This window comes from Sus scrofa, chromosome 17, assembly GCF_000003025.6.
Source record: "Sus scrofa isolate TJ Tabasco breed Duroc chromosome 17, Sscrofa11.1, whole genome shotgun sequence".
NCBI classification, from domain to species: Eukaryota; Metazoa; Chordata; class Mammalia; order Artiodactyla; family Suidae; genus Sus; species Sus scrofa.
In genome coordinates, this window is record NC_010459.5 from 31,963,936 (window position 1) to 31,981,918 (window position 17,983).

The 17,983-nt window shown below is 55.1% G+C and overlaps 1 protein-coding gene across 4 annotated transcripts in view; it reads right to left on the minus strand.

Moving 5' to 3' along the window:
* HSPA12B (heat shock protein family A (Hsp70) member 12B) overlaps nt 1-16,332 on the minus strand; it is a 25,787-nt gene extending 9,455 nt beyond the window's left edge. The window contains exons 1-6 of one of the 4 annotated variants that reach the window (XM_021077380.1): nt 16,007-16,332; nt 8,247-8,305; nt 6,405-6,502; nt 5,238-5,362; nt 1,094-1,280; nt 112-216 (exon numbers count right to left, since the gene is read on the minus strand). In XM_021077380.1, the coding sequence (XP_020933039.1) occupies nt 112-216; nt 1,094-1,280; nt 5,238-5,362; nt 6,405-6,502; nt 8,247-8,289 (558 nt within the window). In that variant the 5' untranslated portion in view covers nt 8,290-8,305; nt 16,007-16,332. Of the gene's footprint in view, nt 1-111; nt 217-1,093; nt 1,281-5,237; nt 5,363-6,404; nt 8,468-13,689; nt 13,840-16,006 lie in introns of those variants that run through there. The other 3 variants (XM_013985150.2, XM_005672772.3, XM_021077379.1) reach the window with 3 other exon arrangements.

Below are 17,983 nucleotides of genomic sequence, written 5' to 3' on the forward strand. Positions count from 1 at the left end.
AGGTCCTCTGGCAGTGATGACCCATCGGATGGATAGGGGATGGGCTGAAGGGAAAGTTTGGGCCTGGGGGGGTCTTTGGCCCCAGGAGGCAGGAATGGGGCCACAACGCACCTGAAGGGCTTGCTCCTTGAAGAAGCGCAGGGCATGGGAGAATACTTCCAGGGCTGGCATTTTCTTTCCATTTACGGCTTCTAGCTGGGTCTTCAAGGTGAGATCCTGGCAGGGACACAGGGTGACTCTGAAGGAGGCTGTAGCTCTGCCTCCATTTTTTTTCTTTTTTTCTTTTTTTTCCTTCTGCTTTTTAGGGCCCCACCTGTGACATATGGAAGTTCTCAGGCTAGGGGTCGAAACAGAGCTGTAGTTGCAGGCCTACACCACAGCCACAGCCATGCCAGATCTGAGCCGCATATGCAACCTACGTCACAGCTCACGGCAACACTGGATCCTTAACCCACTGAGCAGAGCCAGGGATCAAACCTGCATCCTCATGGATACTAGTTGGGTTCATTACCACTGAGCCACAAGGGAACTCCCCTGCCTCCATTTTCTGATGATCTCTCTTTTTTTTTTCAGGGCCACACCTGCGGCATACGGAGGTTCCCAGGCTAGGAGTCGAATCAGAGCTACAGCTGCTGGCCTAAGCTGCAGCCACATCAACACCAGATCTGAACCACATCTGCAACCTACACCACAGCTCATGGCAACGCCAGATCCTGAACCCTCTGAGTGAGGCCAGGGATCGAACCTGTGTCCTCAGGGATGCTAGTCAGATTCGTTTCCGCTGAGCCACGACGGAAACTCCTCGTGGGGGGTATACTCACCCCATTTCCTGGTGCCTCCCCTCCTTGGCACTGTCCCACTCTGGCTCAAAGCGCATATTAGTTCTGCCCCAGCCCCTCTCGTAGCCCTGCTTCTCTTACCCTCTCTTCAGCCCTTGGTCACGCCTCCATCCCTTATGTTCAAACTCTGCCCCCTTAGCTACTCCTTTACCACCTTTTAGCCTTGCCCACCCTCCACAGGCCTCCTTCCCCTCTTTCCCTTCTAGCCCTGCCTCCCAGGCTGGAGCAGGGCCTTGAGCCAGAATGTGACTCACGGTGGTGCTGTGGATCTTCATCTTGAACTTCTCAAAGTAGAGCCAGTCACGAGCCTCCTCAGGGTCCAGATCATGGTAGTAATCTCGGGCTGTATAGCCAAAGCTGTGAAAGGCACCCTCTGGGGTCAGCAGCAGGCAGGTGGGGGTCTTCTGGTGGGCCACGCCTGGGTCCCCACCTTCCCATTTCCTGTGGAGGCCCAGGGCTGTCAGCGTGATCAGCAGTAACCCTCCCTTCGTGGGCTTGGATGCTGACTCTCGAACCAGCTGTGTGACCTTGGGCAGGCCAGCTGGCTTCCCCGAGCCTCAGTCTTTTCATATGTCAAATGGGAATAATAATGTTTTTTTCTTTTGCTTTTTCGTGCTGTACCCTTGGCTTACAGACGTTCCCAGGCTAGGGGTCAAATTAGAGCTGCAGCTGCCGGCCTATATCACAGCCACAGCGACTCAAGATCTGAGCAGCGTCTGCAACCTACACCACAACTTGAGGCAACACCAGATCCTAAGCCACTGGACAAGGTCAGGGATTAAACCCGCATCCTCATGGATACTAGCTGGGTTTGTTTCCACTGAGCCACACTGAAAACTCCCAAATGGGCATAATAATATTACCTATGTCTTAGGGTTCTTGTGCATACGGTGCTTAGCATCCACTGAAATTTCCATAAGCACTGCTCACGGGATTCTCTCTAATCCATGGGGCCATGGGTCCCATCTGACATTCTCAGCTCCTGCTCCCTCCCATGAGATATACCATGTGACCTCACCTTCCTGTCTTTTTTGTTTTTTTGTTTTGGTTTTTTGGTTTTGTCTTTTTTTTTGTCTTTTCTAGGGCCACACTCGTGGCACATGGAGATTCCCAGGCTAGGGGTCTAATCGGAGCTACAGCTGCCGGCCTACACCACAGCCACAGCAATGCGGGATCCGAGCCGCATCTGCAAACTACACCACAGCTCACAGCAATGCCAGATCCTTAACCCACTGAGCGAGACCAGGGATCGAACCCGCAACTTCATGGTTCCTAGTCGGATTCGTTAACCACTGAGCCACGACGGGAACTCTGCTTTCTTGTCTTTAACAAGCAGCAGCAAGCCATCAATCATCTGCCTGGTTGGGCCTTCTGATTTGTTTCTCCAGGACCCTGGGAGAGGCCGCCAGCCAATTTGCCTTCCTCTAGGTCATCTTCCATGGCCAAACTCATTCAAGGCATTCATGATCACTCCTAGCTGGCTCACCCCAGCAGCCATACACCAGCTGACTGTACCTCCAGCAGGCCCCCCAAAACCTGAGATTCCAAACTTCCCTATCTGCAGGCATCATCTGGACCTCTACCCAGAACTCTCTGCCCAGTTCATCGGCCTGGCAAATCCTTCCTCCCCTTCCTCTGCCTATCCTGATGTCCTGGAGGCCAGGCTCACCACTGCAGCCTTTTGGGAAAGGAACTGGGAATCCAGAAGGAAGGAAGAGCATGTGCAAAAGCGTAACGGTGTGAAAGAACAGGGAGAACTAGCCATATGTTGGCTCAAAACAGGGGCGAATACAGGAAGGTTAAGGTCAACTAGGGAGGAGTATGAAATACCCTATCAGGGAGGAGTGCACTCATGGCTCAGTGGTTAGTGAACCCAACCAGGATCCATGAGGACGAAGGTTTGATCCCTGGCCTCGCTCAGGGGGTTAAGGATCGGGCGTTGCCGTGGGCTGTGGTGTAGGTTAGCAGCTGTAGCTCCGAATGGACCCCTAGCCTGGGAACCTCCAGGTGCCACAGGTGCAGCCCTGAAAAGACAAAAGACAAAAAAAGAAAAAGAAATACCTATCAGAATTCTGTCTTGGTGGGTTTTAAGTAGGAGAGTAAAGAGACATGACCACAGTTGCCTTTAGATCGGTCACCGGTCCCCATGCAGCAACAGACTGGCGGGGAGAGAGGATGGAGAAGGAAAACTAGGGAGGAGGATATTGCAACAGTTCAAGTGAGAGCGTGCAGGGCTGAACTTGAGGGGGGTGGCAGTGGAGAGAAGTGGATGGGTATCACGGAGATATTAGGGAGATGGAAATGATGGGGGTTGGCGGCTTGGGGGTGGGGGGGTAATAAGGGCGTGGAAGGAGGCCAGGATGTCTCCCAGTCACTTCCTGTGACTATTACCTCCACATTGTCCCTTCATGTGTCCTCACCCTAGCCTGGGGCCCAGGGTGGCCTCATTGTGTGTGCTAACATGCTGGGATACCCTGTGGATTGAGAGAGCTCTAAGGGTCCAGAGCTCTAAGAGTCCATGTGGCCTCTTGTGGATGTGGAGGGAGCAGAGAAAAGGGAAGCACAGTCTGTGCTCATGCAGGTCAAGGCCCCTGTATCTTTGAGGCAGTGACCTTTTGCCTGTCTCTCCATCCTCTCTTCCATCCAGCTTCCCAGGCCCTGGTGAAGCCCCCCGATCCGCTATCCCAGTCTGGGTTGGGAGTTTTGAGGTCTTCTTATAGGAGACTTCCACTGACTGGCCTCAGCCCCACTAAGATACATTCAAAAGATCAGGGTCTTAAGGTCTGAAGGAGAGTGTCAAACAAATGTTTTGTTCAAACAAAACTCAACAAAATCCATCAGAATGGATTTTTTGAATAGCTCTTTCATAAAATCTAGGTGACTTGTCAACTAAGTTAACCTTTTTTTTTTTAATATGGATGTTTAATTGGCATATACCATTATATTAGTTTCAGGTATACCACATAATGATTCAATATTTTGTTGATTAACCTTCTGATCATTCACTTTCTGTATTTCACTTGAGGTGTTGGACCTAGGAATCTGCCTCTAGGAATCTACCACATAGAAATTCTGGCACAAGTTTTCAAGGAGGATATTCGTTGCAGCATAATAGTGAAAAATGAGAAGAAAAAAATTCCCTCAAAACTATTGATAGGAGAAAGGCTAAAATATGACACATCTACACTGTGGAATACTATGCAACTGTTAAGAGAAAACAAGGCGTTCCTGCTGTGGTGCAATGAGATCGGCAGTGGCTCTGCAGTACCAGGGTACAGGTTCAATCCCCAGCTGGCGGGTGGGTTAAAAGATCTGGTATTGCCGCAGCTGTGGTGTAGGCTGCAACTGCAGCTTGCATCTGATCCCGGGCCTGGGAACTCCATGTGCTGTGGGGCGGCCAAAAAAGAAAAAAGAAAAAGGGTAGCTTTCTCTGTATTCACAGGAAATATCTACGAAATAGCATTGTAAGCTTAAAATAAAGCAAGTTGTATGATATCCCACTCTTATTTTAAAAACACATGTTTGTGCATATATGTGTGCATGTGTGTGTTTGCCACAAGCCCAGAAAAAGATTTGTGTATTTTGGGAGTTCCTGTCCTGGCGCAGCAGAAACGAATCCGACTAGGAACCATGAGGTTGCGGGTTCGATCCCTGGCCTTGCTCAGTGGGTTAAGGATCTGGTGTTGCCATGAGCTGTGGTATAGGTCACAGAAGCGGTTTGGATCTGGTGTTGCTGTGGCTCTGGTGTAGGTTAGCAGCTGTAGCTCTGATTAGACCCCTAGCCTGGGAACCTCCACACGCCGCAGGGGCAGCACTGAAAAGACAAAAGACAAAAAAAAAAAAGATTTGTGGGAGTTCCCGTCGTGGCTCAGTGGTTAACGGATCCGACAGGGAACTATGAGGTTGTGGGTTCAATCCCTAGCCTTGCTCAGTGGGCTGAGGATCCGGCGTTGCCATGAGCTGTGGTGTAGGTTGAAGACGCAGCTCGGATCCCAAGTTGCTGTGGCTCTGGCGTAGGCTGGCAGCTACAGCTCCGATTAGACTCCTAGCCTGGGAACCTCCATGTGCCATGGGAGCAGCCCAAGAAATCGCAAAAAGACAAAAAAAAAAAAAAAAGATTGTGTATTTTACTGTATGTTTGTTAGATCTCAATAAAAAAAATTAAAATTAAAAACAAAGCCCAACATTCCTCACAGAGGTTAGAGAGCTACCCCAACTGGGGCTGAGGGTTCAGGCCTGGGGCCGAACCTCCAACTTTTGCTCCAGCGGGGAGTCCAGATCAGAGGTGGAAGGAGCTCTTAGGAGACTCCATGTTTCCTCAGTGTCAGTACTTCTGGGATGAGGCCCCTCCCAGGGTATCGTGCCCCCCCACCAGTCTCCCAGCCCAGCCGCCCTCACCTCATCATGTGGATGGCCTCAGGGTCACTGGCAAAGCTGAAGGCATAGCCGCTGGATGTGGTGCCGAAGTCAATGGCCACCACCACGGAGAAGGAGGCCTGCTGCGGGGCCCGGGCCTCGGGCTTCTGTAAGTGCAAGACCTGGTCAGAGAGCAGCCGGAGGGCCAGCTGCCTGCACGTGGGAGCCCTCCCCACCTGCCTGCGTGGTCCAGATCAGCCCTGACCCACCCCCACCTGCCCGTCTGCCTGGTTCCCCCAACCTGCCCCCCACCTCCTAAGCTTCAGGCTGAGCCCTGGAGATGCTGACTGCTCAAAAAGCCCAAGGCCTCTCTGGCAGCCCTCTGCTGTGGTGGGCTCGAGCTTCTGCTTCCCTGCTTCTGGTTCTCTGCCTTCCTTCCATTTGGGCTCCCTTAGCCCCACCCCCACCTCACACCATGTCACAGCCTGGGCCCAGCTGGGAGCAAATTTGCTGCTCAAAGCCACTTCATAGCACATGGACCTGTGTATACTGGACTCTCTTGTTCTTTGTGGTCACAGCGACACAGCCAGACTCTGTCCAGTTTTGTAACAGAGAAGAGAGGCCCCATACACGGGCCCATGAGTGGTCCCTGCCTCGCCTGGGCTCCCTGAGAACAAGGAGGTCCCCAGGCTGGATCACTAGGGTGAGGTGGTCCCCAGTGGGGTGACCCAGGGAGCTTGGCGGTGGTCATTATGTCCTGGATACTTCAAGAGAGCAGTTGCCAAACTATTTCTTCTTCCCAATATATACTTTGTACTAAGGTGGGGCTGTTGTTGGCAGGAGGGGAAGCGAGTCTGGTAGGGCCAGTGCTCTACAAAACCACTCGCTCAGAAAGTACACCTTCCCCAGTGGTCCCTGATGTCATCCTGGAGAGGGCTCACCTCCATAGCATGGTTACCCCTATGGTCCAAGGTCGCCTAAGGCCAACCCTTCTGAGGAGAACTTATATGGAGTGTGTAGGGGCAGGAGGCATGGTGACACCTCCAGCCCAGCCCCAGACAGGGCTCTGCCAGACACCAGCCCCAGGACCCTGTACCCAGAGACCTGCCCATAGGCAGAGGCAGGCACCTACACACATACACACACGCGTTACAGACACACACCCCCTCCATCACTCAGGCCACCCACCGCCCCGATCCCTGCTCTTACTGGAGACTGTGAGGGTGTGAGGGGGGCAATGGCACAGCTTTCCTGGGTCCTTGGGGAGCCGGGTGGGCTGGGCACTGGGGACCGCCCTGGGCTGGAACCTGCAAAGAGAGGGCAAGTCACTCTGGCACCATCAGAGTAAGGGGCTGGCGGCCAGGCCCCAGGCCTGGAAGGTTCTCCATCAGTCATTGGTAAGGGGCACCCTGCTGGGGACCTGGGACTTGGGAGGGAGGATGGGAAGGACAGGACCAAGGTAGAAGGGGGACACTGGGGCTCAGGGCCTGGCCTCAGGTGAGGTGACCTATTCCTGAGGGGTGACTCATGCTTCCCCTAGGGACCCACTGTCTCCCCCAGCACCCGTCAGACACAGCAGGGGAGGGGAGAGACAGAGAGGCACTGTCGAGGCAGGAGACCGGGTGCAGACACGGAAGGGCAGGGGGGTGAGGCAGGTGAGGTCCTGGAGTGAAGGTAGAGGGTGGAGAAACCAGAAAAGGTGGGGGAACCACAGACCTGACTGCGAGGTGGGGCTGCTTCTCTGCCCCCTTATGCTTCTAATCAGGATTCGAAGGCGTTGCCCCCTGCCCCCCACTCCCAAGGGCCCCTGGCCCAGCCCTGAGCTGAGGGGTGTCCACCCCACAGGGAAGTCAGATGCCAAGCCTCCCCTCTCCCACAACACCCCCTCCCCCACAGCACACAGAGACCTGGAGCCAGCGTTTTGGGGGCAGGAGGCCCCCTTGAGATCCTCTCCCAGGCCCAGGCCTGAGCTGGACCTTTGGGGGAAGGAGGCAGTCCAGCTCCTGGAAGGTAGCCCAAAGCCTGGCTTGGAGGCTCAGGCAGCTCAGGAGCAGGACGGCCTGCCTGGCTGGACAAGCTCCCCAGGTGTGGGCTGGTGGCTTGTCACCACCACACTGGGCTTTGCTAAGGCCCCTGGGAGGGGCCCTGGGGCTGCCCTGAGATGCCTGTGTGGGTTGAGGGGGAGCTGGCTGGGGGACAGATGGGGTCTGACATGAAGACACATGAGCAAATCAGACAGGTCTGTCTGGCTTCAGGCGGAGCCAGGCCAGGGCCTGCACTCCCTCAGCCACAGCCACGTAGCCCTGACAGCTCCCAGCCCCCCTTGGCCTTGGGATACCCCACGAACATACGTGAGGGGCTGGGCATGAAGGGGACCCTAGGAAATGCCTGGACAGGGCTGGCATCCATCTTGAGGAGCTGGAGGGGCAGAGACATGGCAGTCACACTCCCAGAGCCCCCTTTTCTCAGGCGGCCAGAGTAGGCTTGGGCCCTACCACCAGCTCCAGCTTGAGCAGCCAAGTTGCTATGACCTGAGCCTGGGAAGCGAGGCAGGAAGGAAGGCCCAGCCCTCCAGGTCTTTGTGAATGGACTTCCTGTGGCGTGTTCCTCCTGCCTCCTGGCCTCCTACCCCCGCAGAGAAACCAGAGCCTGCTCCCAGACCAGGCCACAGGCAGACACTCACAACCACAAAGAGAGCTCTGTGCAGACACACACACGCTCATCCAAGACCCTGTGCCCAGAGACCTGCCCATAGGCAGAGGTACATGCGTGTGCACGCACGCACACATACACACATTACACACAGGCCTGCCCTACATACGCACACATGAAGACACTTGGGGGTTCCATGAACATGCCTGCTAAGCGCCCACACACAGACACACACATTCTCTCACGTACGCAATCCCATGTGCACTGACCCCCCAGCCCCACCCCAGCACACACACAGAACAGCTCAGGGGAGCCTCTGCTGGGAGAGGCATGTGGACAGACTGGGGGTGGGTCTGAGGGCCAGGGGGAGGGGGGCTGCGGCAGAGGTGAGGGTCTTACCGATGTACAGCTCCTGCAGGCCCAGCTCCGGGACAGCCAGCATTTTGCAGGCCCTGTGGCTGTGAACAGGAATGGACAAGCAGAATGGCGTGTATTTGCTCCTTTGTTCCTTCACCGAACGCTTACTTAATTTATTTACTTTCGGCTGGAGTCCTTTTGAAGCCAATCCCAGACATCATGTTGCTTGACCTATAAAGGTTTCAGTGCCTCTCCAACAGAGACTTTTTAAAAAACATCACCACACCATTATCATGTCTAACAGCATTAATTTCTTACTTGCTTTTTTTTTTTTTTTTTTTTTTTTTGTCTTTTGTATTTTTAGGGCTGCATCTGTGGCATATGGAGGTTCCCAGGCTGGGGTCAAATTGGAGCTGCAGCCGCTGGCCTACGCCACAGCCACAGCAGATCTAAGCCAAGTCTGTGACCGACACCACAGCTCACAGGCAATGCCGGATCCTTAACCCACTGAGCGGGGCCAGGGATTGAACTTGAGTCCTGACAGATGCTAGTTAGATTCATTTCCGCTGAGCCATGACGGGAATGCCTGGACCCAATTTTAGATCTGGTTTTACATGGAGGGGAAAATCTCAAACCTTGAAGCGTTTGAAGTGGCTTCAAACACACACGGACACATTCCCTGCAGAGTGGAGGCCGGGGCATGACTACATCTGTGTTTTAAAAAGCCCCTCCGGCTGTATGCGAAGCCTGGATTGCAGCAGGACAGCACGAAGGCAGGAGCCCATCTGTTGCTCCAGGCAGCAGATAATGGTGGGGGCTGTGTGTCTTGAGACAGAAGTGCAGACATTTAAGGCAGAGGTTAAAGTCAACAAGGCTGATGGAGGATGGCAGGAATGGACCTGGGAGGTTAGGAAGAAGGTGTCAAGGGTGACATTGTCTGGTTCAAGTAAGGAGAGAGAGGGTGAGGAGCAGAATGCCAGGAGCACAGGCTGGCGGGGAAAAGGGACAATGTGCTGGGTACAGTTTTTTTTCCTTTTCTTTTCTTCCAAATGGAAGTTCCCAGGCCAGAGATCAAATCCTAGCTAGAGCTGTGACCTATGATCTACACCAGAGCTGCAGCAACCCCAGATCCTTAACCCACTTTGGGCCAGGGATCAGGGACTGAACTGGCACCTCCACAGAGACAAGCGGGATCATTAACCCTTGTGCCACAGCGGGAACTCCAGCACTTGCTTTTTAACAAGATCTCAGGTGGCTGGGAACACCCTGAGGTTTGTTTTTTGTTTTGTTTTGTTTTGTTTTGTTTGTCTTTTGTCTTTTCAGGGCCACACCCATGGCATAGGGGTTGAATCAGAGCTGTAGCTGCAGGCCTATACCACAGCCACAGCAACGGGGGATCTGAGCCGCCTCCACGACCCACACCACAGCTCATGGCAATGCCGGAGCCTTAACAAACTGAGTGAAGCCAGGGATCGAACCCTCATCCTCATGGATATTAGTCGGGTTCGATAACCACTGAGCCACGATGGGACCTCCGGGAGCACCCTGAGTTTTGAGAAGTGCTTCTCAATGTGTCCTGGCCCAGTGTTCAGATCACCAAGGCTACAGTCCTGAGCTGTGAGCCTAAACAAGGGTGGGGGTGGCCCAGAGCCCACTCCCTCTCTGTAGCCAAAGGTCAGATCAGGAAGTTTTGCTAACAGAACACAGGCAGACACAGAACTGGGCATTGACACACCCATACATACACACATACACACCCTTGCTCACACAGAGTTCTCAAAACCCAGCCCAGCCATGGATAGACTCCCAGACATGTCCAGGATTTCCCCATGGACAGTACCATGGAGATTTCCAGACACATGCAGTCCTCCCGTCACTGGAGATGCACAGGTGGCTGTCCAGGCATAAGAATCAGGGGAAACATAGGGGTTGATTGTGGGCACTCGTAGAGTAGCTGGAAGATGCTGAGAAAAAGGAAAGGAAATGGTGCAGGTGGGTAGGGGCCGTGAGAGACAGGGACTGGAGCCCAGCTCAGGGTGATGGAGCATCACGCTGGATGTGGTACCCACCAGCTCCCAAGAGCTGATTCTGTGCATCTCTTCCCAATTCTGCACTCACAGACATCACATGGATAGCTTGAAATCAGCCATGGTGATTACACCATAGAAACTGGCAAACACTGCCATCAGGTTTTTCTCCATCTGAGAGAGCTGACTCTCAGGGCTGTTTGTACATTGTTTCGATTTTTCAGCAAAAACAGTTTTTATAACTTTTTTTCTTTTTGGCTGTGCCCAGCAGCATGTGGAAGTTCCTGGACCAGGGATCAAACCCACGCCACAGCAGTGACTGAGCCCCAGCAGTGACAACGCCGGATCCCTAACCTGCTGTGCCACCAGAGGACTCCCAGCAAAAACATTACTGAACATTGCTTCCTGCCAGGTTCTGCACTATGTGCTGGGAAACACTTTGCTGAATGAATGAATAGATTTTCTGAACCAAGGCTATTGTATCTGGAGCAGAAACAATCTAGAACCGCCAAGAAAAAAAAGACAGAATCATCATGCTAAGCTGATTCCCTCTCCAAACCAAGTGTCTGTAATCTCCCCAGCTCTGTGAAGCTGTCCACGGATCTCCCATCTCTGAGCGTGTGACAGACTGAAGGCTCCTACACTCAGGGCTGACAAGGGCCTATGATAGGGGAGTTCCCTGGTGGTCTAGTGGTTAGGATTCAAAGCTTTCACCACTGTGGCCCAGTTTCCATCCCTGGTCTGAAAACTGAGATTCTCCATCCAGTCTCTGCATGCCATGAAAAAACAAAACCGAAAAGGCCTATGATGGCACCTGGCTGGAGTGTATCATGTTACCTCTGTGCCTCACTGCCCTTTCCTGGAAAATGGGTCACATGGAGTTCCCATCATGGCTCAGCGGAAACGAATCTGACGAGCATCCATGAGAACTCAGGTTCGATCCCTGGCCTCACTCAGTGGGTTAAGGATGCAGCGTTGCCGTGAGCTGTGGTGTAGGTTGCAGACTTGGCTTGGATCTGGTGTGGCTGTGGCTGTGGCTGTGGCTGGCAGCTACAGCTCCGATTCAACTTTTAGCCTGGGAACCTTCATGTGCGTGGCTACAGCCCTAAAAAAAAAAAAAAAAAAAAAAAAAAAGATAAAAATAAAGAAAATGGATCACACATGGGACTTGGGGGGATCAAGTCCAGATAAGGAAGGTGGTTGATATAAAAAGGCAAAGCGTTGGACAGATGTGAGCAGCATTCTTTCCCTTCATGATGTGGATTCCGAATTGTCTCTTGTCCGAAGTTTTTGGTCTCATCGAGACCTTTATTCTAGTTACTGAGTTCTTTAGGGAGGGAGGGGGCCCTGAATCAATCTGTACCAAGAAGGAGAATCCTGAAGAGTCTCTGAGAGGTAGAGGTAGACAGGGGTGGCAGCCACACAAGCAGGCACACATGCCCCGATGTGCTCAGGACACCCCTCACCATGTACACACACCCACACACCAGAAACATTTACGGAGAATGCTGACCATGGACTCTGGACAACCTCAGCTCCCTGCCCCAAGGGCCCACTAATTTCAGACTGGTGATGCTTACGGGTCTGAGAGTAATTGGGTGGGGCGCTTTGATTTACACAGGGAGTAACTTCATTTCCTGGCTACAAGAACAGGCTAAACCCTGGCCCCAGCCTGACTCTTACCCTACCCACAGACAGACCCTTAACCCTGTCCATGGTCTGTCCTTTAACCTTGCCCGTGGACTGACCTCTAGTTCTTGGCCTCATAGCAACCTCTACTCGTCAGCTGGCCCTGACTTCTACCCAAAAGGTATGACTGAGGACCAGGACAGGGTGTAGCTCAGTGGGGTCTCGGAACTGGAGACTCCCATCCCAGAGTGTCCCCTAAAGCCTAGGATGTTTTGCCTGGTGGAGAGAAATCCCCAAGGATCTCTTCCTCGGTTGAGGGTGATGGGTACCCCCACCCGAGCACTGGGAGCATGTGGTGTTGCTGGATTTCAGGGCTCCACACATAGCTGTCCTCAGCCCATGAGGACAAAGAGCCCACCCAGTATTTACAGCTCACCTCCATACCCCTGCAGGCCGCCTTTTCTGGGGTCCCCCGCCTATCCCACCTGCCACCCTCTCTCAGCATCTTGCCAGCCCTGTAATGGAGAGGACTCAGTCTGCAGGCAGAGAGAGGCCACAGACACTTCTCCCAAGCCACACACTGAGCCAACCAGGGCTCAAAGGACAGATGAGAAATGGCACCCAGGGTTCCTGCTGTGGCTCAGCAGAAACAAACCTGACTAGCGTCCATGAGGATGCGGGTTTGATCCCTGGCCCTGCTCAGTGGGTTAAGGATCTGGTGTTGCCCTGAGCTGTGCAGATGCGGCTCAGATCCTGCAAGGCTGTGGCCATGGCGTAGGCCAGCAGCTGCAGTTCCGATTTGACCCCTAGCCTGGAAACCTCCATATGCCATGGGTGTGGCCCTAAAAAGACCAAAAAAAAAAAAAGGAAAGAAAAGTAAAAGAAACAGCATCCAAAGGGCTGCTCCACTCTGCCTCTAGAGAGAAAGAATCCCCCAAGGAGCAGACCAGAGGGAGGCCGTGGGGTCAGGAAACTGCCTTCACCTGCGCCAGGGCAGCGGGTGGTAGAAATGGCCTCCGGAGGCCCCTCCCTGTCCTCAAATTTTCTTTCCATACATCCTGCCCCACCCCCATGGGTCCTCATCATGGGAGCAGCCAGTTCACAAACAACCTGTGTCCCATACAGCCTGGGGCCTGAAGCCCCTCCCACCATCCGCCTAGAACCCTCATCACCTCTCTCTTACCTTCTGGGGATCCAGGGCTGCCTTGCCGCTCACAGGGAGTCTGTATTTTAGAGTTCCCTCCCTCCCAGTCTCTCTCCCTCACCCAATAGCTTTAAGCCTGGCTCCACTGCCACCTCAGGAAGCCCAGACCTCACACCACCTGGATCCCTAAGCTGGCCTCACAGAGAGAAAGCAGAGGTCTCTGTTTAGGAGGCCAGCCCACAGGCTGGCATTGAGGCATCCCAGCCACTCTTGAACTTTTCTGGACCACAGGCCCTGGGATCTCCCCCTGCCTGCGGCCCCTCAAATACACACACGCTCAACCCTGGGGTGTCCTCCTCTGGCCTGAGCAGTCCTCAGCCCCACACCAGACCCCCAGACACAGAAATCTCTCCCCTCCCTCCCTCCAGACCCCCACCCTCCGCAGGGCGAGTGTGGGGTCCAAAAGCCCAGATGGGAAGCCCTCTGGTCGGCACCCCAACTGCCCTCCAAACCCTCAGCTTGCTGGAGAGAGGCGGCTTGGAGATCTGTCCCCAGTCCTGCCTCTGAGGGTCGCGAAGTTTGGGATGGGGTCTCAGCCGCCAGCCCGCGACGGGACCGCAAACCTTGGAGCCTTTCTCCTCTCTGGGAGCCCAGCAGCCCCCCCAGCCCCCCGCCCAGAACTCACCTCCACCCTCCCGACAGCTCAACCTCGGTCCAGACGCCTGGATCCTGGGCCCGCGGCCGGTTGGGTGGCCCCGTGCGCTACCGCGGCGGCCGCAGCCCTCGACGTGCGCCCGCCCGCGGGGCCCTCTCTCCGCCCGGGGCCGCCCCCGTCCCCTCCCCTCCCCCCCTCCCCCAGGCCGGATGGCCGCGCCGCCGGCGCCGGGTGGGCCCGAGCTCCAGCCCAGATGTGCGAGGCCGGGGCGGAGCCTGCAGCGCGGGCCTCAGCCGAGGGGCCCGGCCCGGCTCCAGTCCACCAGCCCCTCCCCGCGCCCCTCCTGCGCCTCCCCCGCTCCCAGGCCCCGGGGGTGGCGTGGGGAGAAGGGTGAGGAGGCGAGGTGGAGGGAGGAGGAGAGGAATTCCAGACCCTCGTAGGCCTTCGGCGGCCCGGCTGCAGAGGGCTCCTCTGCCCACCCCAAAGCCACCTCGGGACTCAGCCTAGGGAGCCAGCCGCTGGGAGGGGATGGCTCTGGCCGGACCCCTCCAGCCAGCCCCTGCCCCAGAAGCCTTCACCCCTCGGATCCCTAACCTGCTTTCCAGGGGCCGGGAAGAGAGGAGGCCAAATTGACGGTGAGGACAGGCCTTTGAGTCCCAGGCTGGGGCCTAGGTCTGTCTTCGCTGAAGTCTGGGGCAGTGAGGGCGGGTTCTCACTGTTTGGGTGCCCCCTCCGAGCAAAGGGATCACTCAGAACTCCCACGAGGAGTACACAGCCCCTTTCCTGTGAGGGCTCACATCTTCCTGTCCTAACCATGCTGTCTTGGGGATGTGGGGGACTGGCCTCCAAATGGGATTTGCAGGGTGGAGATCTGGTTGCTAGGCCGCTCTGAGGCAGCTAACTTCCTGTGTCCCCACGTCCTGGTTCTGGCAGGGCCTAGACATGGCCCCTTTCCCTCTGTGTAGTGTGTCCCCACAGAGGCTTAGGCTGGGCACAGGTGCGATGGGGCCACCGGCTGCTCCTGAGCTTGTCTTTCTGTGCTGGGGGGCAGGCCTCCCATCTCTCCTCCTAGCCTCCTCCCCAAAGAAGCCTCCCACAGTTCCTTGGGCACCACAGTTGCCCTCACCCCCACCCCAAACTTTGGCGGGGGCCATTTTCCCTCCCTGGGGCACTTTCTCTCCTCCTCTTTGCCCACCTACAAGGCTTCTCAGCTTACATGTCATCATCTCTTCTACGCTTTTTGCTGTTTTTTTCAGGGCCTCTGCTCCAGAGGGCTCCCTGCTGTGAGGTGGGAGGTGAGGGGTTTGCTGCATTAAACAGTTTTGGTGGAGTTCCCGTTGTAGCTCAGCGGGTTAAGAACCTGACTCGTATCCACGAGGATGAGGGTTTGATCCCCGGCCTCACTAAATAGGTTAAGGATCCCGTGTTGCTCTAAGCTATGGCTTAGGTTGCAGATGTGGCTGGGATCTGATGTTGTTGTGGCTGTGGTGTAGGCCGGCAGCTGGCAAGGGCGATTAGACTCCTAGCCTGGGAACTTCCATATGTCATGGGTGTGGCCCTAAAAAGAAATTAAAAACATTTTTTCAGATGTCAGCCCCTGCTAATGTGCCAGCAAGGTGTCCAATCAGCAGCCTCCATGGCTGCTCCAAATGGGTGTGTGTATTGGTGTGTTTGTGTGTATATATGTGAGTGTGTCATTGTGTGTCTATGACTGTATAGATATGTATATCTGTGTCCATATGTAAGTATAACTTTGGGGCTGTCTGTGTGACTGTGACTGTATGTATTTTATTTTTTATTTTATTAAAAAAATTTTTTTGTCTTTTGTCTTTTGAGGGCAGCACCGCGGCACATGGAGATTCCCAGGTGAGGGGTCTAATCGGAGCTGTAGCCTCCGGCCTACACCACAGCCACAGCCACGCCAGATCCGAGCTGCACCTGTGACCTACACCACAGCTCACAGCAACGCCGGATCCTTAACCCACTGAGCGAGGCTGGGGATCGAACCCACAACGTCACAGTTCCTAGTCGGATTTGTTTCTGCTGCACCACAACGGGAACTCCCTTATGTATTTTATATGTGTGTCATGTGTCTTTGTGTGTGGGCGTGTCTGTCATATTTGTCTGTTTGTGAGTATATGACAAGTGTGTGATAGGGGCTGGCAGGCTTTCTTCTCATTCCAGAGGCTGAGCAAAGCCAGAGGGTTGAAGTGTGGCTGTGCATTAGCGTGGGGGGAAGGGGCTAAGGATCCAGCCCATCAAACACAACCAGCGCTCTGTTTTCTTTTTCCTCCACCCCAGGAGTTCCTGCACCCACCCCCACCCCCAGCTCCACAAACTGGCTCACCTCTGAGACCTCCAGGCAGCAGGCTTGAGCAGGAGTGAAGACTCGAGGGTGAGGGGGTCCCCAGCCCGGGGGGGTTCCCAGCCCCGGCACCCTTCTGTTTAGCAGCCCTCTGTCCCCCCTCCCCCCAATTCTAGGCCTCCTCTGTCTGACACAGGCGTCACAGCCCCACCCTTGGGCAGCTTCCAGTCAGACACAAGAGAAGGACAGCGAACAATCCCAGGGAATCCTAATCCTCCCTCCCTGGGAGGTTGGATTCAACTGCCATCAGAAGATTTGAGCCTAGGTGGCCAGGGACAAGGGTCCTGCAGAGCCCCTGCCCTATGCTGTCCTCTCTGTGCCCTTGCACCCCCCCTCCAGTGTCACGGGGGCCCACCCACTGACCTCACTGGCTTCCTGCTTCCCCCCCACTCCGCCCCCGGTAGGGGAGGCGAGGGCATCAGCATCAGCGCCAAGCTCAGTCCTCTCAGGAGTCTCTCTTCAGGCCGCACTCCCTCCTCTGGCCTTGGCTCAGAACCCTCCTCCCCCGCCCCCTCCCGGGAAGCCCTCCCTCCCAGCCCTGTCCCTCCAATTCATCTGCTTGTGCAGCTGGACTTTCAGAAGTGCCCGTCTGGTTCCACCACTTCATCACCCCCACCCTCTCACGGCCCCTCCATTACCAAGGCTGGAAGAGCCAAGTGGTCCCAGGTGTGGCTCGCCCTTTGCTGACCTCTCAGGCTCCCCTTCCCAGCCATAACCTGCCCCCATCTGCTGCCCTTTAAGCCCAATTTGCCTTCTCTGCTTCTGAACAGAGCTCTGCCTGGTCAGCCCCCAGCCCTGCCCTGCTCGGTGGGCAGCTCCCTTCCTCCCTCGGGCCCCCTGCAAACCTGTTGTGGGTGTTACATCTGCTCAAAGAGCCCCCAGCCCTGGTCACCCGCAGGTGGGGCTTTTAGGACAACCCTTTGGACAACTCAAGGCTCCTCTTGCCCCCAGGGCCTGACATGCGACCACCTGGCAGCTTTAGGGCAGAGGGTGATGTTTGTCTTGAGGCCACGTCATCTCCACCTAAGCATCTGGGTGCTGAGGAGCCCTGGAGAGAGTGTCTATCTCCCCTCCCTCCTGCCCAAGTCTGGCTGCTTGCTTCACCCCAGAGCTTAAGGCAAGCAGACAGACACACAGACACACATCCCAGAGGGAGGGTGTGTGTTCCCACAGCCTGCCTCAGGAGGGGAGGGTGTTTTTTTCACCAGTAGCCCCCACTGACTGCACCTCATGCTGTGCTGGTGCCTATTTGGTTATCTTACCTGCATTTATGCAGCCACAACCTCCCCCCCACCCCCACCCCTGGGTGGTGGGAAAGGACTCTCTATGCCTATTCTGCAGAGGAGAAAGCTGAGGCTCGGGGAATTCTCATTGTAGCTCAATGCTAACAAACCCGACTGGTATCCATGAGGATGTGAGTTCGGTCCCTTGCCTCACTCAATTGGTCAGAGATCCGGCATTGCCATGAGCTGTGTTGTAGGTCAGAAATGCAGCTCGGATCCCGCATTGCTGTGGCTGTGGTGTAGGCCAGTAGCTCTGATTCGGCCCCTAGTCTGGGAACTTCCTTATGTCACGGGTGCGGCTCTAAAATGAAAAAGAAAGAATGAAAGAAAGAAGGAAGGAAGGAAAGAAAGAGAGAGAGAAAGAAAAAGAAAGAAATACTCGAGATAACAGGGCACTGCCCCGAGTCGGACCCACTGCTAGTTCAGGGCACTGACCCATTCAGTGGCTGTCTCAGAGTCCGTGCTCTTGCCTGTGCCATGTGTTGCAGGAGGCTGAAGAAGGGAGGCAGCCTTCCTGGCTCGTTATCCAGCCCTGCCTCCCCGTTCCTAGGGATGGGAGGTGGGTGGCTCCTGGGACTAAGGCGTCTAGGAGTGTTCCTTTACCAGATTCCTGAGGTGAGAGCTTCCTTCCAAGAATGACTCTGCCTGCCCTACCCAGCTGGACTTCCTCTCCGTG